General features: G+C 50.7%; 11 protein-coding genes across 11 annotated transcripts; 6 read left to right on the top strand and 5 right to left on the bottom strand.

Annotated features, from left to right (window-relative positions):
• Positions 1-434: 434 nt before the first annotated feature.
• Positions 435-2,627, top strand: N7443_001008 (uncharacterized protein; the record flags this gene model as incomplete). Its single annotated transcript, XM_056881064.1, has 2 exons — positions 435-631; positions 680-2,627. The coding sequence occupies 2 exons, from the start codon at positions 435-437 to the stop codon at positions 2,625-2,627; spliced, it is 2,145 nt and encodes a 714-aa protein (XP_056746302.1).
• Positions 2,628-3,013: 386 nt separating this feature from the next.
• N7443_001009 (ubiquitin domain-containing protein) lies at positions 3,014-4,133 on the top strand (the record flags this gene model as incomplete). Its single annotated transcript, XM_056881065.1, has 3 exons — positions 3,014-3,016; positions 3,178-3,942; positions 4,002-4,133. 3 exons carry the CDS (start codon positions 3,014-3,016, stop codon positions 4,131-4,133), a joined length of 900 nt encoding a protein of 299 aa, XP_056746303.1.
• A 973-nt stretch (positions 4,134-5,106) lies between these two features.
• On the bottom strand, positions 5,107-6,081 carry N7443_001010 (uncharacterized protein; the record flags this gene model as incomplete). The annotated part of the gene is made up of 1 exon (XM_056881066.1): positions 5,107-6,081. One exon carries the CDS (start codon positions 6,079-6,081, stop codon positions 5,107-5,109), a length of 975 nt encoding a protein of 324 aa, XP_056746304.1.
• A 368-nt stretch (positions 6,082-6,449) lies between these two features.
• On the top strand, positions 6,450-7,895 carry N7443_001011 (Cutinase; the record flags this gene model as incomplete). The annotated part of the gene is made up of 1 exon (XM_056881067.1): positions 6,450-7,895. The coding sequence occupies one exon, from the start codon at positions 6,450-6,452 to the stop codon at positions 7,893-7,895; it is 1,446 nt and encodes a 481-aa protein (XP_056746305.1).
• An 81-nt stretch (positions 7,896-7,976) lies between these two features.
• N7443_001012 (CAZyme family GT90) lies at positions 7,977-13,100 on the bottom strand (the record flags this gene model as incomplete). The annotated part of the gene is made up of 13 exons (XM_056881068.1): positions 7,977-8,200; positions 8,251-8,277; positions 8,338-8,876; positions 8,930-9,333; positions 9,383-10,813; positions 10,862-11,051; positions 11,101-11,160; positions 11,227-11,310; positions 11,371-11,727; positions 11,784-11,997; positions 12,057-12,073; positions 12,126-12,177; positions 12,227-13,100. The coding sequence occupies 13 exons, from the start codon at positions 13,098-13,100 to the stop codon at positions 7,977-7,979; spliced, it is 4,473 nt and encodes a 1,490-aa protein (XP_056746306.1).
• A 769-nt stretch (positions 13,101-13,869) lies between these two features.
• N7443_001013 (ribosomal RNA processing 1 family protein) lies at positions 13,870-14,857 on the top strand (the record flags this gene model as incomplete). Its single annotated transcript, XM_056881069.1, has 2 exons — positions 13,870-13,918; positions 13,974-14,857. The coding sequence occupies 2 exons, from the start codon at positions 13,870-13,872 to the stop codon at positions 14,855-14,857; spliced, it is 933 nt and encodes a 310-aa protein (XP_056746307.1).
• Positions 14,858-15,455: 598 nt separating this feature from the next.
• N7443_001014 (uncharacterized protein) lies at positions 15,456-17,098 on the bottom strand (the record flags this gene model as incomplete). The annotated part of the gene is made up of 3 exons (XM_056881070.1): positions 15,456-16,783; positions 16,887-16,940; positions 16,996-17,098. The coding sequence occupies 3 exons, from the start codon at positions 17,096-17,098 to the stop codon at positions 15,456-15,458; spliced, it is 1,485 nt and encodes a 494-aa protein (XP_056746308.1).
• Positions 17,099-17,500: 402 nt separating this feature from the next.
• N7443_001015 (coatomer subunit beta) lies at positions 17,501-20,564 on the bottom strand (the record flags this gene model as incomplete). Its single annotated transcript, XM_056881071.1, has 4 exons — positions 17,501-17,643; positions 17,721-19,722; positions 19,779-20,199; positions 20,260-20,564. The coding sequence occupies 4 exons, from the start codon at positions 20,562-20,564 to the stop codon at positions 17,501-17,503; spliced, it is 2,871 nt and encodes a 956-aa protein (XP_056746309.1).
• Positions 20,565-20,901: 337 nt separating this feature from the next.
• Positions 20,902-21,695, top strand: N7443_001016 (mago nashi family protein; the record flags this gene model as incomplete). Its single annotated transcript, XM_056881072.1, has 7 exons — positions 20,902-20,936; positions 20,992-21,029; positions 21,082-21,177; positions 21,233-21,296; positions 21,352-21,439; positions 21,499-21,624; positions 21,681-21,695. The coding sequence occupies 7 exons, from the start codon at positions 20,902-20,904 to the stop codon at positions 21,693-21,695; spliced, it is 462 nt and encodes a 153-aa protein (XP_056746310.1).
• Positions 21,696-22,165: 470 nt separating this feature from the next.
• Positions 22,166-23,189, top strand: N7443_001017 (GID4/VID24 family protein; the record flags this gene model as incomplete). The annotated part of the gene is made up of 3 exons (XM_056881073.1): positions 22,166-22,534; positions 22,592-22,742; positions 22,804-23,189. 3 exons carry the CDS (start codon positions 22,166-22,168, stop codon positions 23,187-23,189), a joined length of 906 nt encoding a protein of 301 aa, XP_056746311.1.
• A 959-nt stretch (positions 23,190-24,148) lies between these two features.
• N7443_001018 (uncharacterized protein) lies at positions 24,149-25,061 on the bottom strand (the record flags this gene model as incomplete). The annotated part of the gene is made up of 3 exons (XM_056881074.1): positions 24,149-24,515; positions 24,680-24,800; positions 24,845-25,061. 3 exons carry the CDS (start codon positions 25,059-25,061, stop codon positions 24,149-24,151), a joined length of 705 nt encoding a protein of 234 aa, XP_056746312.1.
• Positions 25,062-25,754: the final 693 nt, after the last annotated feature.

Raw genomic sequence — 25,754 nt, forward strand, 5'->3', positions numbered from 1 at the left:
TTCTATGCTGATCCGTTGAGAAAATGGGTCGCCCCCAAAGTCCCAGAAATGAAGAGTGGGACGCCGTCAGCAGGGATTGTTATTGGTGCAGATGCCAAGAGTTCTCTCTCCATCAAGAAGCCTCCATCTCCGCTATTGCGTCGAAACAAACGTACATATCCACCCCCACGCTCGGCTAAGAGTACCATTCTCATATAGCTCGGAGCTGTACTCGAGCAAGAATTACTGGATATCTACCTAGGTAGGTATACCTTCTATATGCGAAAGAAGAGCTTTAGCTCTTAACATTCGCGGAAGGCGGTAAGGTAGTGGATCTCAAGATTGGCATCGGCTGATTGGGTAGCCATGGCTTTGTCATCTAATCGCGCCGTTTCCACGAATCATGACGCCTTTCCAGATTGTCTCTTGCCTTGAGCTAACAACTCATGGGTAGCATGGCTGGAAAGCGCCCACGCGCGGCCTTTGAGGAGGCCTGGCAGCCTCCTTATGCGACTTATGGTACGCCTTTACCTCCGCTGGATGCCGGGGTGCGCGATGACGGGTCCTACATGCCCGTATGGAAGCAAGAGGTCACCGACGAGCGAGGCCGAAAGCGATTGCATGGCGCCTTCACTGGTGGCTTCAGTGCTGGGTAAGCTTCTCTTGTCTCCTAAGCTTTGCGCCCACTTACACTCTCCAGATACTTCAACTCAGTCGGCTCGAAAGAAGGTTGGACTCCCGCGACCTTTGTCTCGTCCCGCCAGAATCGCGCCCGAGATGCCAAACAGCAAGCGCAACAACGCCCGGAGGACTTTATGGATGAGGAGGATCTGAGGGAGCAGGAAGAGTCACGAAATCTACAGACGACGGAAGGGTTCGCCGGGTTTGGTTCAACCCAGGCGGACTCTACGAGGAGAGCCGGGCTCATGGATTTGCTGAAAGCTGGTGGCGAAACGATGGGCGTCAAGATGTTGAAGAAGATGGGTTGGCGAGAGGGGCAAGGCATTGGTCCCAGGGTGCGGCGTAAAGCCAACCTGGGCGATGCTCCGGGCAATGGTCCCGAGCAGACATATCTGTTCGCGCCGGAAAATCCCCCGATGGTCGCTTTTATTCGAAAGACCGACCACAAAGGTCTTGGATACGAAGGCGAGGCCCGTTTGGAGGAACGTGATAGCGCACGCGATGAGCCTGAGGAATCAGACTCATTCTTTGGCGGGCGTCTCGCCATTCAAGGGAAAGACAAAGCGCCCAAGGTTAAGGAATCTCGACGAGGAGGGATTGGCATTGGCGTCCTCAATGACACCGGGTCAGACGATGAAGACCCATACGCCATCGGTCCCCAAATCTCATATAACCGAACCATTGGCGAGAAGAAGAGAAAGAAGAAGCTCAAAGAGGAAGGGAAGCCAGCAATCGCAATTCCCAATCCGCTACTAAATGCCAATGCGAAACCCGTTTTCATATCGAAGAAATCGGCTGCGTCGCGTGCAGGAGGATTCCGAAAGTGCCGCGATGGACGACTACCGCTGGACGGGTTCGTTCTCGCTGATCTATCAGGGCTGTCCATCTCAGACACGAAATACGAGCCTCCTCAAATACCCGAAGGTTGGCAGTCTACAAAGCAACCCGCTTCCACAGAGCAGGATCCATTGAACTACATCTCTACAGCCGATGCTGCCAAGGCATCTGCTCTTGATCCCACCTCACGAGCCGCCCTCTTGGGCGAGGCCCAGTTACCGGGCAAATCCGTCTTCGACTGGATGACCCCGGAGGCCCGCGAACGAATCGCAAAGCTGACTGGAAATATCAACCTTCCTCCGGCACTCGGAGAAAAAGCCCCAAAGGGATTTGAATCCTCGGATTCACAGAAGCGAAAAGATCTATCGGACCTAGTGCCCAAACTAGACAAGCAAACCGCCATTCAAGCCTTGACTCGAGCCGTGAGCGGATGGATGCCCTATGCGGAAGACGAGGGCAAGCGAGCACGATATCGCACATTTCTCGAAGTCCGGGCAGAGATCCGTGACTCTCTTCCGGATCGAGTGCCAGGTTCCAGCACTGATGAGTGGGTGACTGAGATGCAGGAGTTTGCCCGAGCTGCGGAAGTCTTCAAACCCATGTCCGGCATTATGGCATCACGGTTTACATCGGCTTCTTCAGGTCCCAAGGTGGCCACTGATGCTCCCGACTCGACTGAGTCTGCTCTCACTCGTCCCGCGGAGAGGCCCGATCCTCCAGCCGTAGCCGCAGCGAAAATTGGCATGTTCGGACAAATGACCCGAAGCACCATGCCCTTTTATCCTGCTCGTCTTCTATGCAAGCGCTTCAATGTGAAGCCACCTGCTAATGTACAACAAGATCCTGGGGAGCAGGCATCCAATGTCAGACCTGGTACCCGATTCCAGTCTGGAGGACACCAAACTGATTCGGCATCCCGGGACCTGGTCTCGCAGGAAGTGATGAACATGATCATGATGGAATCTGGACGACAGCCTACCGCCAGCTCCGATGCCACTAAATCAGGTGCCCCGGAGCCTCCGCCGGCACCGGTGCCAGCTGTTGAACCCGAGCGAAACGATGCCCTTGAGGCTGAGCGACCGGGTGATGCTGTATTTAAAGCGATTTTTGGCAGTGATGATGAAAACTAAAACTTAGACTTCAAGTTCGAAGAATATGATCTGTACATTATCTATCTCTAGCCGCATTTCTTTCGTTGCGTAGAACACGCCAAACGACGTAGTGGACATGGATGGACATGGGGATGCGCGTATGGCTTGACATCATCAAATGCTTGAACCTAGGTGGGCCAGGAATGTACCTGGCTTCTCATCACACCTTCGTCTTTGTTTTTTTTTTTGTTCTTTCTCTTCTTCTGTTTCCATAACCATCTCGGGATTTTATCACGTCAGTCATCATCCAAACGCCCGGTCCTTTGTTGTGGCAAGGCTTAAGCTCTAATCCTCAGCATTTGGCCCCTCCCCTCAACTTTGGAATCTTTCCCCTCTCCATCTTATGGAGTGTCGACGCCTGCAAAATGGTAAGTCTAGAACTTCAAAGTTCAAAAATCGCTTGACAGCTTGCTGTCACACGATCTCCCCTCAAATCACCTCTCCGCATATGCCCAGCCGCCCAGCCCGATCTCCGATCCCCGATGCAAGGCACTTTCCACGGTAAAACTAACAGCTCACTTTCCCACAGGGTTGCTGCGCGTCCACGCCGTCGCATGACGTCGATTCTCAGGGCGAACAAGAAACCACTGACAGATCCCAAGACACTCGCAATTCCATCACCGATACGGCCATCCAGACACAAACGCAACCTTCCCGCCGCCGCAATCGACGCGCGCCTGATCTACCGCTGAGTGAACACTATAATGAACCGGTGCGCCTTCATGTCTGGTATAGCAAGCGGCGTACCTGGACCCGTGCGGATCTGGACCGCGAACGCCTCGAGTTCTTTGAGACCCGTGTTACCGGGCGCCCCGAGGTATGGGCCGCGCTATCAACGGCTATCAACTTGATGCGCGATGGCGATCTAGCCACCGCGCAGAGTATAGTTGACGCAGTCGGTGTCACTATTCCTACGGGTGATCTCTGCGAGGGATGCTATGACGAGCAGGGCGTTCTCTACCGTTTGCCGCAATGTATTGTCAGCGATCCAGAGAACATGGTAAAGACCAATTCGCCTAGCGCCAACTCCACACAGGAGGAGATTGGACACGAGCAGGACGAAGATATGGAGGGGCTTTCCGATGGAAAGCTAGCGACAGATGATGCTTCAGGTGACGAGTTAATCGCGGAAGATGCCGAACGCCGCCGCGACGAGAAGGGCAAGACGAGCGAGCGCGATTTGATCCGTGTGCAGGCCCGGCTTAGTGATCGTGACGGCCCGGATCTGACGCTGATGGTGGGCAAGGGCCAGAGTGTTGGCTTCTTGGCTCGTAAAGTACAGCAAGAGGGAGGGGTGTGTATTCCTTTCACTGTGCTTGGCTACTTAAGTTGTTCCGTTCTAACCATCTCCAGATATCAACTCACCAGCGCGTACGACTCGCTTACCTCGGCCACATGCTAAAAGAACATGAGTCGCTGCCCGAGCAAGGGTGGCAGAATGGCCATGTCATCAATGCCATGGTAGTCAGGCGATCCTCTCTCTAGGGACTCTTCTGTCGCTTTGCTGCAGAAACAGGCACATCTTATTCCCAGCCATACATCCAACCTTGGAACGACCTCAAATCACCCCATCTCCCCTTCCCTGTCTCTTCTCTAGCGTTTTGATCCCACTCTCCCGTCTGGTGTTTTGCAAAATACCCCCATCTCTTTTCTACTTTATTATGGATGTTCATTCCGCTTGCACCATATTGTCCTGGTCTGAGATCAATCGGACATCTCCTTGACATCTAGCTTCAGGTAGAGGCATATCTATGTGGCCTGTCTGCATATTTACCCGAATCAACTTGCTCCTCGCGTGCTACTCTACATGCATTGTGTTTAAGTCGGGTGGCTAAATGATTTATGATTCTTTATGATTATTTATGAGAGATTGAATATATTATCTTGTTCGTCACTCACACCTTTGAAAAGACTAAGCTGCTGAGGTGACTCAGACCTCTCGAGATTGCCCCTAACCCATATGGAAAGAAAAAACATTCCGAAGAGTCTCAGCCGGTCCAGTAAGACCTGAGTAGGTCCCAGGGGAAAAAAAGTAGAAGGGCAAAAATAAATTACTTTGCATCATCCGTGAATCGAACACGGGCCTCGTCGATGGCAACGACGAATTCTACCACTAGACCAATGATGCTAGATGATGAGTTGTTGTGGGTACTATGACTTTATTAAGAAAAACTTAATCCTGGCCAAACTGAGTTTAGCTTCTTCATCCCAAATTAGGTCACGGCTTCTCCCTCTCAAATATAGGACTATGCTGCACAGTTTTTTTGCCATCATTGGCTTTATCTCGGTTTTTAGTCCTTGTGTCTAATTATAGTACTATTATGTGCCAATTTCAAGTGCTTTTGGTGAGCTCTGCGCCATGTCATTCAATTTGGCAAGAATATATATACAGGAACCAATATTCGAAACTAGATATTAGGGGAATAATATATACATGACCAACCTCCCCAAGGAATATCTAATCCATCGAGAAAGCCAACCTCTCTCGCTCATTACAAGCCACAGTCTCAAGAGTCCACTTCCACAAATCCTCTTGCTTCGCCTGATCATAGCTATCCTCACTAGACCTAATCTCCTTCAACCCCTCATAGTAAACACCACTAACCCCCTCAACATCAGCCCCAACAGCCAACCTCGCCAACGCAGCCCCAGATTCACTCGGCAAATGGATATTCGGCGTAAGAAGCAGCCGCAAAAGCGGGATGATATGCGGCAAGACACGCAACCAGAGGAACATTTCTACCTTGCTGGCTCCTCTTGCCAAGCCCGTTCCTGGCATGAGACCAGGGTCCATTGACGTGACTGTCCAATTCTTCCCGGTCTTCTCATTGACAGAAGTAAAGCGTCCATGTAAGGCGTACATATAGAGGGTATTGGCCAATTTGGCACTGGAGTATCTCTTGCGTCCTTTTTCCCTAGCCGCGAGCGCGGGTGGATGAGCGAGGTCTTCGGCCGTGGTATACTTCGCATCAGGGAGACCTGTTTTTTGGGCTGGGTCGTGGGTTCCACTAGATGTGATTACGACGCGCGCTGCATCAGCGAGACAGGGCTGTAACAGAGAGAATAGAAGTGCGTGTCCAATGTGGCTGACTGCGAAGGTCTTTTCAAAACCGTCTCCTGTATATTCGATTTCCCCGGGGAGCTGTAGGGCGGCGTTGAAGACGAGGGACTGGATTGGTGCGAATTGGTTGCGTTTCCAGTCCTCTGCAAAGGCACGCACGTTGGCGAGAGAGGAGAGATCGAGGGGTAAAAATTTGACGTTGTCTTGGTTGAGGGATTGGTTTATAGATTCGGCGGATGCGTTGAGGTCTGAGCGGGATGCGATTATGACCTGATAGTTTGGACATTTGCGGGCGATAGCCAAGGCGCAGTGGTAGCCCAACCCAGTGGTACCACCAGTGATGAGGACACTGCGTTCGAATTTGACGGACATCTTGGACGATATCAGTACAGAAGTGTTAGGCGGGTTAAATAGATCGAAGTATAGAGGGCTTATGTAAACTGTAAATGGAGAGCTATGGCAGATTGCAGGCACCTGGGCAGCCTTTATACTAATTAGCCTAACAGACAGGGCATTAAGCATCACATCGGTTCGATTGTCTGTCCGACGGAAATCGGAGAAGGCATTCGGAGATAGGGTATGTCTATCATGTAAATCATCCCAAGAGAAAAAGAATCGACGGTGCCGTTCCGGTTTAGCGCCGCATTAAGTGGAGAATCAGCTGGACGGTCCCGTTCTGGTTAGCGCGTCATCTACATTCTGACCTTGCTCTCACCATCCTTCTTACATTACCAGTCACAATGGAGGAGACAAATGGCACTGTCTCTCCAGAGAAATTGCTCCACTATTGTGCCACTCATCAGGTCTTAATATGCACTGCCTGTCGCTACGCAGTCCAGCCAGCAGCCATCCCTCGGCATTTGAAGGATATCCACCACATCCAAAGCAACCAGCGACGTCCATTCATTGCATACGCAAATACACTCAAGCTGAAAAAGCCAGAGGAGGTAGAACCACCCCGGCCTGGGCAATTCCCCTTGCGCTACTTACCACTTGAGCAAGGATGGCGCTGCGAGGCGCCAGGATGTGACTATCTCTGCGCGTCAATCAAGCGTATGGAAACCCACTGGGCTGCTAAACATGGCCGCAAGGGCTACTCAAATTCTGATTGGAGCTATGCGCCTCTGCAATCTTTTTTCCGCGGGAATATGCTGCGATATTTCACCTCATCAACGCGGCCGGTTAAGAACGTAGCCACTGCATTATACGAGAATCAGCATATGAAACGAATCAAAGAGAAATACAATCTGGATTCTATGGATTCAGAAATCTTGGATCATTACTTCTCCTCTTTCTACAAGAGTTTCGTGACAAATGACCAGACAGAGAGAATCTGGGTCGACGTCGTGCCGGGTCTGGCATACGATATTTCGTTCCTGTTACAAGGTATCTTGGCCTGTACAGCGCTTCATATGGCATACCTAACCCCTGAAATGCGCCAAGAATATACACTTCGAGCATACTATCATCAAGACACAGCAATTCCACAATTTCGCCATGCAATCAACTATCCAGACGAGCAAAATTGCGACGCAATCATGTCATTTGCATATATTCTGGTCATTTATTCACTGGCGACGGATACCGAGAGTTCAAAAAATCCGCTACTTATCGTGGAAGACGAAATTGTCGATGGCGAAATGAACCTCATTCTACCTCAATGGCTGCATTTTATCCGTGCCGGCTGTTCAATGCTATGCGAAGTCTGGGACATAATCGAAAATGGACCAGCTAGTGCACTGGCATATACATGGGAAAGCCAGCTCAAAGATCAAGAGATAGAAGCGGGTGATCTACCGTACTTGCCCTATTTTAAATCTCTTGTCCCGAGTGATGGATCCTGGTCTGAAGAAAGTATACGGATTTACCATGTCACTGCAACTGCACTAGCCGAGTCATTTGCTTATCTTGAAAGTGCAAAGGGAAATTACCAAGTCAATCCGTGGAATATTCTTGGTGTGTGGCCTGTGCGAGTGGAGATGGCGTTCTTCTCGCTTATATCTGAGAAACACCCGGGAGCACTTATTATACTTGCGTATTACTGCATTATATTGAAAGACATGGAAAAGCTCTGGTATTTTGAAGGGAGGCCTGCAAAGTTGCTTGTGTCTATTGAAGATGTGCTGGACACAAGATGGCATTCTCGCATCCAAGAACCAATAAAAATTGTTACTGGTTCAAAATAATAGCCAGAGGATTGAGCAGATGAAGATTACTTTTGATGACCAAAATAGAAAGGAATATTCAGATGACCAAAGCACCTGCACCTAAACCAGCCGGCCATTGTCTGCCTCCTTCCCCTTGGGAGTCGTTCCAGAATGGCGCTTGAAAGCACGGCACAAGAGTGAGCCGCAGTTACCGATACCCCGTATCAGCGAAGTTGGGTTGTAACGCTTGACACGGAACATGTAGTACATCAGCACAGTTCCCATGATGTTAAAGCCAATATAGGCCCAACCGATGCCGAAATTACGCCAGCGTTCGCTATAGTCTGTATTGGGTTAGCAAGTAGTCTTAAAAGAGGAGAAGCATACTGCTCACAGATATTACTAGAAGCCAGGTACTGATCTGCGTTTGTCAGTTGACAATACTGACAATTTGCTGTAGCGGCAGGGTTATACAGCTGACCACCGGCCGCAGTGACGAATGGATTCAGGTATGCACCACAAGTCAACCCAGATGGAGGGTTAAAGACGCTCAACTCGGCGGTAGAACATTGAATCTTTCGCCCATGCAGACCGGTTGCCGTGATACCGGCAATCAGATATGTCAACGGAGAAACACGGTACATGAATATCCAGAAACCAGGCAAGGCACTAGGAGGCTGCAAGACTCCATTGAATGTGAGAGTCATGATGAACATCAGTGTTGCGATAGTACCACCGGTTTCGGCATCCGGAAGGGCTGAGATAATGAAGGTCGCAAAAGTTGAAGTAAAGATGTAGAACTGAACAATAAAAAGGAGCATAAGACCCTGGCGATGCGATGCTTGGTTGGCTTCGAATACTGGGTAGTAGTAGCATGCCCAAGCGATGACACCAGCGAAGACCTGATACGGAATCTCGACAATGACATTGGAAATGAGGAATGCGGCCCAGGAATAGGCTTTAGAGGGCCTCTCGCGCACTTCATAGAGAGAGCGTTGAACGACGAATTTGGGCATGATTCTGGTAGAGTAAGAAATGAGTCCAAATTCTGAATATCGGAGAGTTTCACTTACTGCTGCACAAGCGTTGAAAAAATTGAACACATCATGAAAGCACTGAAAATCACATCCTGGAATCCCTGCAGCGAATTATCGGGTCTCCAGAAAGTGAAGCCAATAAAAAGAGATGATAGAGTGGCTAGCATAATCTTCGCCCAAACATAGGATGGCTCGCGCCAGAACCCTTGAAATGAGCGATGTGTCACGCACCAAAGCTGGGTCATGAATGGCATCGCATATTCGCCGACCTGAGCCTCGCCTTCTTGGGAACTGCCAGCTGAAGCGCGGTCATCGTGAATACGAGTAATCTCAGTCTGCACGTCCTTAGATTGCTGGCTCTCTTTCCATACTGTGGACCAGTCCTTCGTGGCATGGCCAGACGCACCGGCGCCAATGATCTCTAGCATGTATTCCGCAGGCTGAAGGATTGTTAGTATTAGAAAAGCCGAACCTAGAAGAGTAACTTACGTTTTCTTGTGAACTACAAACTCTTGCTCCGTTACCTTCAAAGTAATCCAAGAGTGTTCGCGATTGGTCTCCAATCCCCCCAAAGTAAACCGTCTTGCCTCCCTTGGCGAGGAAAAGCAGTCGATCAAATTGTTGGAACAGTAAAGCGCTCGGTTGATGGATAGTTGAAAGCACAGCCTGACCATGCTCGGCCAGCTTCCGCAAGAAAGAGCAGATAGCCCAGGAGCTCTGAGAGTCGAGTCCACTAGTGGGCTCATCAAGGAAAATGAGAAGGGCAGGTTTGGCAGCCAGCTCAACGCCGATAGTCAACAGCTTCCTCTGCTCGACATTCAACCCCTCTCCAGGCGTGCCGACAACTGCGTCTGCAAAGTCTTGCATACCGAGCATATCAACCACATCCTCAACATATTGGTACTTTTCCTTCTGTGAGGTCGATTTGGGCTGGCGTAGCATGGCACTGAATCGCAGAGCCTCTCGAACAGTCGTCGTCGAAAGGTGGAGATCTTGCTGCTGAACGTAGCCTGTCTTTCTCTGGAAACTGGTATCCAAAGGCTTACCATTGACAAGCATATCACCAGTAACAACACCAATAGAGACACGTTTGGCCAGGACATCGAGCAAAGTTGTCTTTCCAGCACCGGATACACCCATCAAGGCAGTCAGGGTGCCAGGCTTGACCCATCCAGAGACGTTGTCCAAAAGTCGTCGCTCGCCTCCTTTGACGGGAATATCATAGCAAACATTTTGCCAAGTAAAAATGTCATGCTGGGATGGGATAGCCGAAGTATCTTTCTCATTTTCAGAACTTTTAGGAGCTGGGGTGACCTCTGCCGCTTTTGCATCATCCCCAGATTTTCCAAGTTGACGCATATGAGCAGGAACATGGCCTCTCCGGAAAACCAGAAACTCAGCCTTCGATGAAGTCGCAGAATTGAGTTCTGAGGCAATGAGATACAATGCCGTGAAGAAAATCCAAAATCCAATCAGGATACCAAGGTTCCGCCACTCATGCGCATAGGAATAGTGGTACTGCGTCTCAATGTAGGCGTCACCTGAAACAGTTCTTTCACCGGCAACAGCACCACGAACAGAACAAATGAAGGAGTCACCCGACAGACTCGGATACCCAGGGATGAATTGAGAGCATTCAAACCGACGACCGTGGAACTCGTTAGCAATAATGGCTTCAAAAGTGTAGAATATCGGGTTAATCCAGCGAATCCAGCTAAACCATGGGATTTTGGACATTTCGGGTGCAGTGATCACGAAACCGGTGTAAATGACGATAGCCAGGACTATGACGCCTGCCATAGACATGGCTTGTGCAAGGGTCTTGGTGGAGGCGGCTAGAGTTCGGAAGACGCCTGACATTGTCAGAGTACTGAGAAATGTGAACAGGAAGAAGATGAAGAATTGAGAGGGCTCATATCTCTGTGTTTTCATTAGCGTTGTTCATGAAGGCCTTTTGAGGAAACCTACCAGGCTAGCCAAGAAGTAGAAGATGACGTTGAAGATCACCGCAGCGAATAATTTGACTGGTATATCCGCGACAATTCCAGCCAAAGCCTCTGTAAATGGATGGACAAATGCATAAGAAGCCTGTTTTTCAATGATGGGTCGTTGGTCGTAAAGTGAGTTTATTTCGGTAATACTAATCAGAGCATTCAACCTGACATGTATGTTAGAGGAAATGTTCCACCGTGACTCGAATTACTCACAAGACGGAAAAGAAAAGAGCAGCGCCTTTGCTCTGGAAGCCGGCCGACGCATTAGGTGTCCTGGTTAGTGTTAGCTCCAATTCTTGAATTTGTAGATTGCTAGAATTTCTAGACTGCTAATCTCACCCAAAGTAGATTGAACCGATGACGAGGGCCATAATGATACGCCCAATGACTGTAGTCAGTGTAGAGGGTTTGTCATTCCAGATGCTGAAAAGAAATTAGACGGCTATTTTTTGGTAATAAGGAAATAGAAAGCACTGAACTTACCGCTGGTAAGCTCGCTTTACACAAAGCCGGACTTGCATCGGGATAGAAATGACATAGGGGCTTTTCGGACGGACATGCTTTGCCTGACGCAGTCTCTTCGTCTCGTCAAATTCTTGCCCAGCAGCGCCTCCCAATGGATACTCCTCTCGATACTGCGCGATCTCCTTCTGAAGGTTGGCGTAGTGAGAGCTCTTTTTCCAGTAGGCCGCAAACTCATCCGGTGTGCGTGGAACCTTGTTCTCCATACCTTCAAGAGCCGTTCGCTCTTGGGGATTGGTAACCGAAGTCAAAAAGTCACCGGTTGTCTGACGGGACGGACACTCCCAGCCCATGTCAATGAAGTATTCTTTGGCCTCACTGGATGTATTATTTAGCAGACTTTAATTCGACTTTATGTATGAATGTTGACTTACCCAACGGGGCCGAAGAATATCTCCCGACCTTCGTAAAGCACGATGACCTTATTGAATACGTCGTAGATTGCTTGGGAGGCCTGATAGATTGCGACGGAATGACACGCGCCCGTCAGGTTTGCAGAAACTCGCAGAGACTTGGCAAATTCGAGGGCACTGGCTGAATCAAGGCCTCGAGTGCTGTTATCCCAGGCGCCGACTGGAGCTCCTGACACTATTCAATGGGTTAGTTGTGACCCAGGGACATGCCCCGAAAATAATTATGTGACTTACAGGCCATCTCAGCAATACTATGAGACATATTAGCTTTGAGCCCCAGTCCGATAGATCACTGCAACATACCTGACTCGCTTTCGCTCACCTCCGGAAACACCGCGAATATAATCGTCCCCAACTGAATAGGAGGTCAACAAAGATCCTTATCTCATGATAAACGATCTCACCTTTCGTGTTGTACGTGTGGCTCAGGCCCAAAACAGCCATAGCCACTTGGGTGATATGCTTAGCATACTTAGTTCGGCTGATTCCATTGAGACGGTTCTCTGGGGTTCTAGCAGCTGCGGCAAATTCAAGCGTCTGGCCCACCGTAAGATGTGGGAAATGCTTATCAACTTCTTGGTTGTAAAGAACTTCGCCCCTGAACTCCTTGTGCATCTTTTCCATGGATATACCATTGAACTGAATGTCCGAGCCCTTTCCAACTTTCAGCCCATGGAGTTCACCAGATAAGGACTTGAGGAAGGTAGAGCAGCCACTTCCAGGCCGGCCGAGTACAATAAGCAGCTCGCCACTTTTGAGGACGCCGTCAAAGTCTCGGAGAATGTGCTTTTGTTGTACACGTTTTCCGCATGAAATGTACTCCTGCGGTCTGAAGGGAGCCAGAGGGACCGAGCCGACGTTGTTCTGATACTGTAGTGCGGAACCTGAGCCGGAGATGTTGAGGTTTTCCCACACCACGCCGGTCGATTTTCGCAGAGGAACACCCTCCTTATCCATCAACTTGAGCATCATGCGAGCCCATTTATAGTGTTCGAACTGGTCGCCCGTAGGGTCTAGGACCGGGTCGTCTAGCTCGAGATCGGCCAGTGTATCCTTACGCTCCATGTCCTCCATTCCTCCAACACCTGAGTCAGTAGCACGGTGCCGGGGGAACTCGGACGCAATGCGAGAAAGCTCCTGGCGGTCTTCAGCGCGAATGTGCTCGAATACATCTTTCTCGGTCTCGGGGACTTCTTCGGAGCTCGATCGTGAATTTTCCGATTCACGAGGGGAGGAGCTTGGCTGAGCAATCTCAGGCTCCTCATCCTTCTGGGCCATTATGATGAAAGATAGCCCTCTGGCGAAACAGAAAGAGTGATGATAGGCTTCAAATATATTCAAGGATAAACGAAAGAACGAGGATGAGAAAAACTACAATTGAAGAAAGCTATGGGGCAACGTCGCAATTAATCTGTATTCTGGGGTAACACTCTGTTCTAATGATTGGCAATAATATTGCCCTGAGCCACATCCCCACTGGTATTGGACCAGGGCTTTTGAGCTCCCATTCGATCAATGTGGAAGTGGTGATGTCAAGATCTAGCGGGACCTACGCCGCTGGATCGCGGGACTAATGGGAACGCCGGATGCAGCCCTTGAATCCTGTTACATGTAGCTTTTCATTACAAGCGTACCAGAGAAAATAGTGTTTATAGAATATCAGACTTCAAATGCCGTAACATTGGCTATTAGGGTCCAACCATGTTGAATAGTCTAATTGACTCAATCTATAGTTACGAGTCGATGCCTTGTTGCCTTGGATCTCCTCTAAGCTCTATGTAATTAGATTGACTGCTGCGAAACTTCTCTACCAGAAAGGCAAAGTCTTGTAACAGATTCTGAATTTAAATTTAGAAATTTCTGCGCATATTCATTCCCAGTGATTTAAATGGGAATGGAAAATAGGCACTGTCTCACATCTCTTGTGGACACCCGAAACCCAAGGCCAAAATGCAAACAGTGCAAACGCGCTATCAGGAAAAAAAATAATTTATCGCGGCGATCGACATCTCCGAAGGTCAGACAAACCACCATTCAATTGAAACCAATGGCGGACATGCAAAAGACTCCCTTTGTTCGGGACCTCGCCTCGAGTGGTAAGTTTAATAAAGGAGACAAAAAGCAGAGCCTCAAAACTAATATATTTTATAGACCGCAAAGTTCGCGACAAGGCCGTCGAGTCGCTCGCACTGTTTCTGCGCTCGCGAAATGACCTGACCCTCGTCGAGCTCCTCAAGCTCTGGAAGGGCTTGTTCTTCTGCTTCTACCACTCCGACCGCCCGCTCACGCAACAAGCGCTCGCTCGCGCCCTCTCCTACTCCCTCGTCCCGTCTCTTCCCCAAGCCACCGTCCACCGTTTCCTGCGCGCATTCTGGATCACTATCGGCCGGGACTTCCACTCCCTCGACCGCCTGCGTCTGGACAAGTATCTTCTTCTGATCCGTTGCTATGTCGGCGTCGCATTTGAGATCTTTGTGAAGGGTAACAAGGCAAAGGGTGAAGACGGCAAGAAGCGCAAGCGCGAGGACGCCAAGAGTGGCCGTGGCAAGAAGCAGAAGAAGCAGAAGGAGGCCGAGACTCCCGTTGAGGAGGAGAGTGGTGATGCGGATGGCAAGTGGGCCGATCTGGAGGCTTATATCTCTATTATCGAGGAGGGTCCGCTCTGCCCAAAGAACTATGATCCTGATCAGTCTTCTAAGCCTGATGTTGATGAGAAGAACCCGGACTTTGTTCCTATGCCTCACGGCCCTGATGGACTGCGCTATCATCTTGCTGATATCTGGATTGATGAGTTGGAGAAGGTTCTGGAGTTTGACGGGGAGGAGGGAGAACGGAAGATCAAGGGTGGTGTGCCCATGGAGCTTATCTTGCGGCCATTGGAGAAGCTACGCAAAGAGAGTCCTTACAAGCCCGTGAGGACGAGGGTTGGTGAGGCGCTGGATGATGACCGGCTGATTGAGTGGGGTATCCGGGAGCGCAAGAATGAGGAGGAAGAGGAGGACAGCGATGGCGAGTGGGGTGGTTTCGATGAATGAGCAGCCGAAGGGTACAAGGAGGTGATTCTCCTCTCATAAAATTGAAGTGAAGACTTCCAGGGAGGGCTTTTAGTGGAGTGACCACCAACAGTCCCCTCTTCCTTTACCCGCTCCGGGTGGGCTACGGTCTGCCCAGTTCGAGGCCTCTTTGTGTTCTACTCCCTTTTGGGAAAGACGCATACCGGAGGCTTGATCCCGGGACCCTTGAGCTTCGCCTATGCTGAAACTGGCTTGTCCGGCTCAGACCTACTGGGGCCTTTCATTTTTTCTTCCTTCTGTACAGCATTCATAGCGAGAATTATTCCAAATCAATAAAAGCTCTAAAGATCTCTTAAGACCAACGAAAAACAACCTTGCATATCAAGAAATAAAATTATATTGGTGTGTCTGTACACGAGCAATGAAGCTCTCAGCCCAATGAGCGCAGAAACGAGCTGTAGCCCGCGTATAAACATAATCCACAACCGAAACAAAACGTCACACCACCAGGTCTTGCAGAAGGGTATCATGATTGAATAGCAAAAGACATCGGGAAACATGTAAGTAATAGAACGTGACTCAGAACCGCCTCCTATGTCGACACGGAATTGGGCAGGGATCACTTCGGCCCGTCAGCCTCGTATAGACCTGCAGTCTTAAAGAGTGTCGTGCCCAGCCCACGGTGAATTTCGGCTTGAAGGGCCTCGAATGGCACCTGTTCGCCGTCGATGCTGATATAGCCCTCTTTCTCGTGTGGAACCAGGCGGAATGCCGTGGCTTTGCGGATGGTCACATCGGGCATGTCGAAGAAGCCACCCGTACTGATCTCATTCATCATCTTCAGGGAGGTCGTGCGACTAACAGTTCCGTCAATGGTGACGATGTCCATGAGTCCGTCATCTGGGAGCGAGGCAGGGAAGAAGTTGGTATCCTTTGACATAATGGCCATGTTGCCTGCGTAGAAATTGCCCATCGTTTCACCTGGGACGGGCTCCCAATCCGATGGGAGCTCACTCTGGACCGTGCCATACTGAAGCTCCGGCAGCGCTGGCGATTGCTCGGCAGCCTTAAGACGCAATTTGTCAGCCTTAGGATCGACTTCTCGAGCTGCAAAGGTGGCGTAATGGTCCTTGATAGCTTGCTTATCATCGATTTCAACCTTGATGTGAAGATCACACGGCCAAATAGTACGCTTCAGCAGCCGAACGAGGAATCCATAGGTGAAGCGCTGGGCGCCCATCCACCGGACGTGGTCTGTACCCAGGTCCGATTCGGCGACAATACCAAAGGACTGCGACAGGAAAGAAAGAGTGCGGGTGTCCCCTTGGGTGATTGAGACCAGATCAAGAGGAGCACTTTGTCCCTTCACAAGTCCCAGAGCCGCGATCGAGACGCTTCCTGTTCCCAAGCAATTCCAAGTCATTCCGTTTCCGGAGCCACAAGGAAGCAAGGCGACCGCCACTTTTGCCAAAGCTTCCCTGCCGTTGGATCGCTTGCCTAGGCCGTTGAAGACTTCGTAGGGCAGGCCATCACCGGAGCAGCAGACAATCGCATCGTACGCGTCGATGTCCAGCTGCTCTGCAATCTCAATGGCATGGCCGCGATACTCAGTTTTCTGTACGTCCACCTGGCAACGCGCGGCGGCAAAAATGGGTGCTGCATATGTTTGGTAGAGGCTCGCCGCCGTTCCCTTGCCACCGAAAGGATTGACCAGGACCTTGATGCGCCTCCTGCGCTGAGCGGTACCGTATGCCTGGACTAGTAGCTTGTTTACCCAAGCCTCGATCGCAGGCTTCTCCTTCTCGCTGATGGGATAGTGAAGAACGGAAATGGTGACAATGTCCGACGAGGAGTGTTCGGCGAACGTGATGACGAGGTTAGAGGGATTCACCTCGGCGTCGAGGATATTATATAAAGATATTGTTTGCGTCGTATTAGTCTTCTTTCCTGTAAAGCAAGGAGGTCAGTCAAACCCGTCTAGAAAAGATGCGATGGTGCGATTAAGGTTGGCAGATCGCCAGAGGGGCAAAATCAAAGGTTCCCAGCTTACTTGACTTGCATAGTCCGCAGCAGCCACGGTTCTGTTGGCGAGAAGTGCGGTTGTCTGCAGCACCAGTTAGAAATGGCAGTTCTCCTGCGAATGCGACAGAGTTCCTTACCAGCAATCAGTAGCGAGTCACTGCCCAGAGTCAGGGTGACTGCTTTATCGACAATCAGACTCGAGTCATGCGGTGCCGACGGCCCCGGTGCGTCGGAGGACATTCTTGAGGAATTAGTGGTAAATCTAGCGCATAGTAGGAATATGGAAGGGAGAGGATTCCGATAAGAATGAGAGAGCACGAGAGGCTGGACGGATCGAAGATCAACAGCCGCGGGTTCCGGTTCCTGGGGCTGCGGGTGGCCCCTGCACACCTCGGATCTCCGCTGCAGGTTTAAGGGCTCATGTTACATCCTCGGCAATATTTATTACAAGGGTCTTATAGCTGCTCAACTACTGAGCTATTACAGGATACCATAAATAGCCAGGAACCATTATCTATTCCACTACTCCCCGGTCTTAGCAGTAAAAGGTCACAAATTTATCTGGAACGACCAGGTTTAAAAAAAAGAGCAGAAACAAGGAAGACATCATATAGACTGCGCGCTGGAAAAATCAAATCAGACTCATGCCGCCGCCGCCTTCAGACCTTTCAAAGAACCCAGGCTCAAAGCCAGGCCCTGCGAGCGACTGCGAATGCGGACAAAGCCAGTGATCGGCCCGTCGTCACCTTCCTTTTCAATGCTCAGGTTGGCCAGCGCATCCTCGCCTAGTTACACAGTTAGCAGTTTTTTCAAAACAAAGTCTCTAAAGGGAACAAAGGGAGACGGAAAAAAGAAGACATACCGAATACACTCCGAGCGTAGAGGTTGGCGCTCAGGAAGCGGCAGTCACCCTTGAGCGAGGCCTCGGGGGTCAAACAGGCCATGTTCGTGCTCTCCATCAGCTGCTTGAGGAATTCACGCAGAGTCTTAGCCTTAGAGTTGATGTTGACCTTGTTCTCCCACTCGAACTCAGTCCACATAGTGCGGAACTGGGTCTCGGTGCAATGGGCGGGCTGGATGTAGTCCATGATGTCGGCATGGATATCGTTAAGAATGACCACGTGACTCTCGGTCGAACTGGCGCCGTCGTAGATGATGTTACCGAAAATGACGCCGGTATCAGTGGATGACACCTTCACAGTGGCCTGGACGTTCAGGAAGTCGCGCGGGCCGAGGTTGTGGGTGGAGGGTCGCTCAACAACCTTGAGATCTCCAAGAGTGGCGAACTCCACGGAAAGGTTCTGAAGGGTCTCGCCAGTTTGGTTGACCAGAAGGACATCCAGGACAATATCAAACTGGTGGACTGTGACGTAGGCCTCGGCGTAGACGGAGTCAGAGAAGCCAGTCAACTGCACTACACGGCTCAACTTAGAAGAGCCGGTCTCCACGGTAGAGTCACCACCAGTAGCCTTGACCAGGTCAAGTTCGATATCCTCAGCTCCCTCCACGGTGTTCTTCTTGGTGAATTGCCGGATGGGAATAGCGTCGTCAATCTGCACGGCAGTCTTGGCCTTCTCAACCGCTTCCTGCGCGGCCCGCTTCTTATCTTCGACTTGAACCATAGCGCGGAAAGCCTTGCGGGTGTCCTCGAGGAAAGTGGTCTCAAGATCCTTCTTCTCCGAGAACTCAGCCAGAGAGCGTACACAGGTCATAACTCGATCAACGGAGTCCTCATCAATAGGAGCCTTAACAAAGTGCGACTGGCCGACACGCATGATGGAGATCATAATGAGCATGGCCTCGGCGCGAAGGGCGTTAGTGCGAGCAACATCCTGGGAAACCTCGGAGTGGCGCATGACAAGCTTGGTCAGAGTAGAGGAGAGAACGGTTGCCAGGTAGTAGTCGCCATCCAAAATGAGCTGACGCAGCGGGGGCTTCTGCGCAGCCTTGACTGCCTCAAGACGAGCGGCGGCAGCAGACTGGCTTGTGAGAGCGCTCTCTGTGGCGTAGGTGCCATCGGCCAGAACCTTGCGGGATCCAGAGGGAGCAGACTTGGCGTGGCCATTGACATTTTCCGGAAGGAGGAGCGCATTCTCCTCGGGGGTCTCGTCGAGAAGCCGTTGCTCGGATGCCAAGATAGGAATCTCACCAAGACTGGTGCGGATCTTCTTCCAAGCCTCACGAATGTCCTTCTCCTCCAAGGAGTACTCTCCGACAACCCAGAGAACACCGCGGTAAACCTTACCGGCCCGGACCTCGCTGAGGGTGGACACCAAGCGGTCAACGATCGATGAGCGCAGGTCGGGGAACTTCTCAACGACTTCCTTGACGAATGAAATCACATCCACGGCAGAGTTGTTGTTGAAGTCGGCAATGAAATCCATCAAAAGGTCGACAACGCTGGCGGCGATCTCGGAAAACTTGATGGCGCAAGAGTGTATTGACTGGACCAGAAGTTGACGGTATTCGCTGTTCTGCTCATATTGCTCATCAACTGTCTTAGCAAGCTCCTTCTTGAGCAGCATAACGATCTCCTCAACGTTCTTGCTGGAGACCATTTCCAAGGCAATGCCAAGAGCCTTCCTCCGGACATCAATATCGGGGCTGGTGAGAACACGCAGAATCTCCATGGTCAGGTCCTCCAAAACACCCTCATTGCGAATTCTCAACTGGTCGACACGGTCCAAAACAATGAGCTTGACGTTGTTGTCCGCCTCCCGGATTGCGAGCTCGATCAACTTGCCCGCGGCGGCTTTCACGGCGACAGGGTTGCTAGTGAGGGCAGTAAGAGAGGTGGCGGCCTCGTAGACGACGGTGCTGGTAGGGGCATCAAGCAGTTCAAGCATGAGCTTGAGGTACCGCGACTGTAGACAGTTAGTGACTTAACCCATGTTGGTGCTTGTTGTCTTGGTCCTCCTACCTTGTTTTGGGGGTTCTGCACAGCATCCTTCCGCAGGAACTCCAGCTCCGCCAGCTGGAGGAGCTCGTCGGTGTTGGGGATGGTATCGAAAGTCGTGCGGAGGAATTCAAGTGCCTTCTGGTGGCTGATGGACATGAGAGCGGCGAAGGCATTGCGCTTGCACGTGTTGTCGGTCTCCGATTCGAGGAAGGTCTGTAGAAGCTCAGGCGCATCGGGGATCAGGGACTCAGAGTGCTGGAAGATAGAAGCGACAGCCCACACGGCATTCTTGCGGACGTAAGCGTGGCGGTGTTCTAGACACCCACGGGCCGAGGAAAGGAGGGGCTCAATGAGTTCGGGCTCACGTAGCTTGGACAGGAAGCGGAGCGTATTACCGCGGATATATTCGTTCGGGTGCTGAAGGTCGTTACGAATGCCGTTGCTATCGGAGGAAGCGTGTTAGTTCGCAGGGACGCGGTTCCTGGCCGAGGCGTGTCCTTACCAAACCAAGATCATCTCCTGCTTCAACTTGCCATTCGAGTCGTGCTTGGGGCAGATCTCATAGTAGAAGTACAGCAACTTCTTCAATGACTTGCTCTTGGACGGCATAACGAAGCGAATGATGTGCATCAGCAGCTGGGGCATAGGGTCGCCGTTCAGCATGATCGTAACAATTGTCCGCATCGTCTCCAACTTAGTCTCATCATTGCCCTTTTCCAGCTGCAGTTTCAATTCCTGCAGTGTCGGGTTGTCTGCCGTATTGTCCATATGGATCAGACTGTATGCATTTTCGAGGTAGGACGCCATGGTGGTGGATTGAGGCGACGGCCGAGACGAAGGGGAGCTGCAAGTTGTCAGTTCGGGGGATGTTTTGAACACAGAGTACCCCACCTGCACGTACCAGAAGCAATCTCCCAGATAAAGGAGTAAAGACCAAAGTCAGGAACGCGCAATTAGATAGATCCAACACCCCTCACCAGCCTAGAAATCATGGGTGTTTTGATTATGGTAATGCGCAATCGGGGGGTGGGAAGCATCAACGGTGTCCCTTTGCCCCGTCTGTGTGGGTGACTAAGCCAGTCACCTTTTCACTCCGCCTTTCTCTCGCTGCTTCACCTTTGAATTCTCCAGTCACGCGCCAAACATGTCGAATAACGAGAATTTCTACCTGAGATACTAGTAAGGATGATGCGCTCTTAAGCCCGGGTTCCCTCGGCTGCTGACAGCTTCGCAGCTCAGGTCACTCTGGGCGGTTCGGACATGAGTTCCTAGGTACGGTCTACCTTCATCTGGCATTGAGATCCATCACGCTGACTTCTACTAGAATTCGACTTCCGGACCATTGCAGATGGTAGCAGCGCCGCTGTACGATACGCCAATAACTCAAACTACCGCAATGACTCCCTGATCCGCAAAGAAAGTGAGTGCGGGGATCCGCTCGAGGACCAACACTGATAATCTGACTGGAACTATAGTGTGCGTGAGCTCTGCAATGATCCAGGAGATCAAGCGAATCATCAAGGATAGCGAGATCATGAAGTACGAGACCCCATGCTGGACGATTTGACCGACACGACGTGCTAACGCAGTGCAGGGAGGACGACTCTAAGTGGCCGCAGAAGAACAAGGATGGACGACAGGAGCTGGAAATCCGACTGGGCAGTGAACACATCTCCTTTGAGGTACGACGGGTGTTTGAAAATTGAACAAGGACGATCGGACAACTAACGGACGTATACAGACCGCGAAGATCGGCTCGTTGGTGGACGTCACTGAATCAGCAGACCCCGAGGGACTCCGAGTGTTCTACTACCTTGTGCAGGACTTGAAAGCGCTCATTTTCTCTTTGATCTCCCTCCACTTCAAGGTACGGGCTGTCTCGGTATCCTACTTCTCTTCCGCACTAACGTCTACGCTTCACAGATCAAGCCTATTTGAATCATGGTCGATGAGGAAATACGTGAAATTATTGGATTATTTTTTTATGATACCGGGCGTTCATTGAGGCGTGTTCATTGGGATTTCCTGTGCAGCGGGATCGCCACTCGAGCATGGAAACGACTCAGACACGAAAATGGCTTTCGTGAATGGCACTATTTGAGACCATGACATTCTCGTCAGCAAACCAAATAGAGTAATGAAATGCGACACTAAGAGCACTAAGTACCCTAAGTAGCCTAAGTACAAAGTGAATGCAGACGTACCTGACGTATATTGGTGCCTCAGGCCAAATTGGTCGGCGCCTCCCCCGCGCTCGCATGACCCCATCGCTCAGATGGTCCGTCCCCCGGTACAGATCTTCTCCTCAACTTCTTCTTCTTTCTCTTCCGTATTCATCTCTTTTGGTGATATTGCCTTCCCTTAGCGCGCTCCTCGATCCGATGTCTACTCTCCTCCCTTGATTCGCAATGCCGACTCCAAGTGTTAACCATTCGACTTCGATCGCCGAGGTGATCTCCACCCGCACCTGTCCACCTGATGCTGATCGGGTTTCGACCTGGACAGACTCGCCGGACTCCCCTGGCTCGGTCAGTGATGGTATCGATGATGTTCTTTCACCTAATAGTGCCATCGCGCCGTCCGTGCTGAGTCGCTCCGACGATGGCACCGTGCTCTTAGCGTCCGACCCGTTGAAAGTGGAAAGGAAGATGCCCGGCGTGGATGAAGAATCTACGCCCGGCAGATCAAGCTCTCCTGAAGAGACATGCGAACGAAGCCAGTCAACCGTCGCACCCCCAAACTCATCGCTCATGCGATATGAGTTTTCCAACGTTCGGGTACGTGTCGCCCAATCTCACCGGGCATTTCGCCACGCAATTGACTAACAGCCATAGCTTCTGCCAAATCACACCTCATCCTTCCTTCGCTCAGGTAGTAGATTCGTGGGCACACAGCAGTCGGACCGCCAAGTTTACAATGTCGACGTGGAGATCAAGCACGTGGACATGGCCGAGTCCTCCCTCTGCGGCTACCTTCGCATTCAAGGTTTGTCCCTGACGCGCATCGAATTCTTATATCTTACGTGCTCACTCTTTCCATCAAACAGGCCTTACCGAAGATCACCCTACTCTCACTACATATTTCGAAGGCGAAATCATCGGAACCAAGCATACATTCCAAACTCGCAACGAAGCATGGGGTGCTAATGAGAAAACCGACATACACCATTGGTCTCGGTTTCCTGCGTGGAAACCGCTGGCTAAACAAGCCAAGCGGACTGATTTCACATACCGCAATTTTGCTCAGCGCGAGCACGTGTTCATGAGATGGAAGGAATACTTCCTCGTTCCTGATCATCGGGTTCGAACGATCTCAGGTGCTAGCTTTGAGGGGTTCTACTACATATGTTTCAACCAAGTGGAGGGGTCTATCAGCGGTGTCTACTTCCATGCGAAGAGTGAACGGTATGTCTCAACTTCCTCACACGACTGACCTGGTTTTTTTTTTTTTTTACTTACTGTATTACAGATTTCAACAGCTTGAACTCAAGTATGTCGAGGATCGTGGATGTGCACCAGCAGTCGAATTTCGCTAAGCTTAATTCGACTGCTGGCGCCTCAGCCTGCTCTCTGTTGTAGCCATGCGGTTGCTTCCCTGTCTCTTCCTTCTTGATCTATCAAAACAAACAGCGTGTTTTGGTACCGCCCTTACCCACACCGACCGCGAGAAGCTTGGCTTGCATTTGCAGATTGTTCCTTACCTGATTTTTGACTTGGTCGCTCATGTACTCCACCCACTCTCCGACTTCTCTCATGCCTCGCCCCCACCATATCTCTTTTAGGCGGGTCTCGACTCCTTCGACACCTCTCAACTATACCCCATTGGTCCAAGCTCTCGAGCTCGACAGCTCTTTTCAAATTGTATCTCATGCCTCACGAACGGTCAATCTACGAAATGGCGTTTCCCTCTCTTTTTCTATCCTGGCGCTGGGTCAATCTGTTTCAAGGACATGCTTTTTTTTTTTCTATTACCTTTATTACCATTCACAGCCATCTCATTCTTGCCTTGTTCGATAGTATGGAGTCGTTCCCACGACTGCAGTGCATTCAGCTCCGGAAATTCAATTCCCCCGAGCCGAATCTTCTTTTTCAGGACTTATGCGATCCAATCCCTGTAGACCCTGTAAATTTGGTGACGGACCGCGCTTGCCGCGGCCTCGATATAATGCTGGATCCCCGCTCCGATCCACCCACTTGCAGTAGTCAATGTGGGGCGACGCCTGGACTGTATGCACGTTTACGTGAATGTACACCGACTAGGATCTCGGTAAACAAAGCCTGGTCAATTGCCTAGGCGTCTGCCTGCTTTATATTTTTGGATTATGATGAGACCAATAATAATGAAGAGATCAATGATGCCTTCACCTGCGTCTGGTCGATCTGGCGATTGAACTAGATCCGGACTACATACTTGGTACCACTAACACCACCTTTCATCAGTTTGTCCAAGCCACTCTGAATCGCCCTAAAGCCCTCACCCACTATTTTCACGTCGATGGGAAGTTTGAACTGACCATTCTCTATCAAATTGGGCAGACCGGGCAAGACGCCGAGTCCACCCTCTGTTCCCAAAACCTGACGACCGAAAAGCACAGTGGCACTAACTCCCTCAGGAACGGTTACCTCCTGACCAGTGATAACCTGCGAGTAGAGAAGAGGTCCGCTCGAGTCAAAGGCCGTGAACACTGTTGGCTGATTAGCCGCGGCCGCCACAGGATCCAAGATAGAGTAAACCCCTGCACTATCGGGAGTCGCGGCCCTGATATTGGCCGTATCATCTTGTGCAGATCACTCAAAGCACTTCATCGCACCTAGAGAGAGAAGCTGCTCATGATGCTAGAGCTAGTCGTCAGAATAGTTGCCTCAGATAATGCGAGTCGTAGATACTGAATGGCGGCTGCACTAATACCAGAACTACCGTACCGCCCAGTACCAGGATAGACTTGAGCACATGTTTGCTTTTGGTTGGATTGAGGTGCGACAGTGGTTGGTGCAAGCCCACTGTTATTGCCGCGGCGGCGGTGATGGAGATTGTTCTGGGGCCCTGTTAGGGGATGTTGCTTCCTTTGGTATGCTATCAACACTCACGGGGTGAGACAGCCTCTTTGAATGTCAGGTTAGACGGCTTCTTTGCTACTAAGTGCTCGGGGACCGTGGGTATTTCTTGGAAAGCGCCGGCATGGGGCTCCATGCCAGCTAGACTGAAGACTTCGTCGCCCGGCTGGAAGACCTGTACCTTGTGGCTAACAGCTTCGGCAATTCCAGCTGCGTCAATGCCTATTACAGCTAGCCAGGCTTGAACCATGATGCCAAAGCCGCGGCTTTTCCAATCCAATCCGTTCAAGCCTACGGCTTTGATGCGGATGGAGATCTCATTTGGATCAGGAGGTCTTAGAGGGACGGAAACTAGGGTAAATTGGCCACCCTTTTCAGGTAGTTAGTACTGGATTAATGTTTTTGACATCCTCGGGCGGATTGATAGGAGGTTGAAGTTGGGGATGAGTGGGATGTACTATAGCTCCGGGGGTAAAGAGTGTCCAGGTGCTCACTGCTTATAATTAATTGATGATAGCATAGCTGAGAATGCACACACACACACACACACACACACACAACCATCATCATAATATTCCTTCAGGCCTTAATTCGAGTGCAGGCGGATTTAGTTGTGGAGGAAGTATACGGAGTTAGCCTTTTGTTAAGCCCGGGCCTGGGGATCACTTGGGAAAGGTTGGAGATCGAGCAAAACACCGAAAACCCAAGTTGACTCCTAAGGTATATAAGATCAAGATTTATCTCCTTATCCCTACCAGATTCTTCATAGTAAATGTTAATTCAAAGAACTCGCGGCAGGCGTTAGTACGATACTCCTACTAAGATAAAGGGCTTAGGGCTTTTATACCTAACATCGCTACTAAGTGAAGTAGCTCTAGCTATCGGAACTTTTGGCTCAAAACGCTCAAGGAAAAGAATCTGCTATTCCAGCCCCACTGGTTGC

The sequence above is a fragment of the Penicillium atrosanguineum genome, assembly GCF_028827265.1.
Source record: "Penicillium atrosanguineum strain IBT 20685 chromosome Unknown utg000001l_segment0_segment0, whole genome shotgun sequence".
Taxonomy (NCBI): domain Eukaryota; kingdom Fungi; phylum Ascomycota; class Eurotiomycetes; order Eurotiales; family Aspergillaceae; genus Penicillium; species Penicillium atrosanguineum.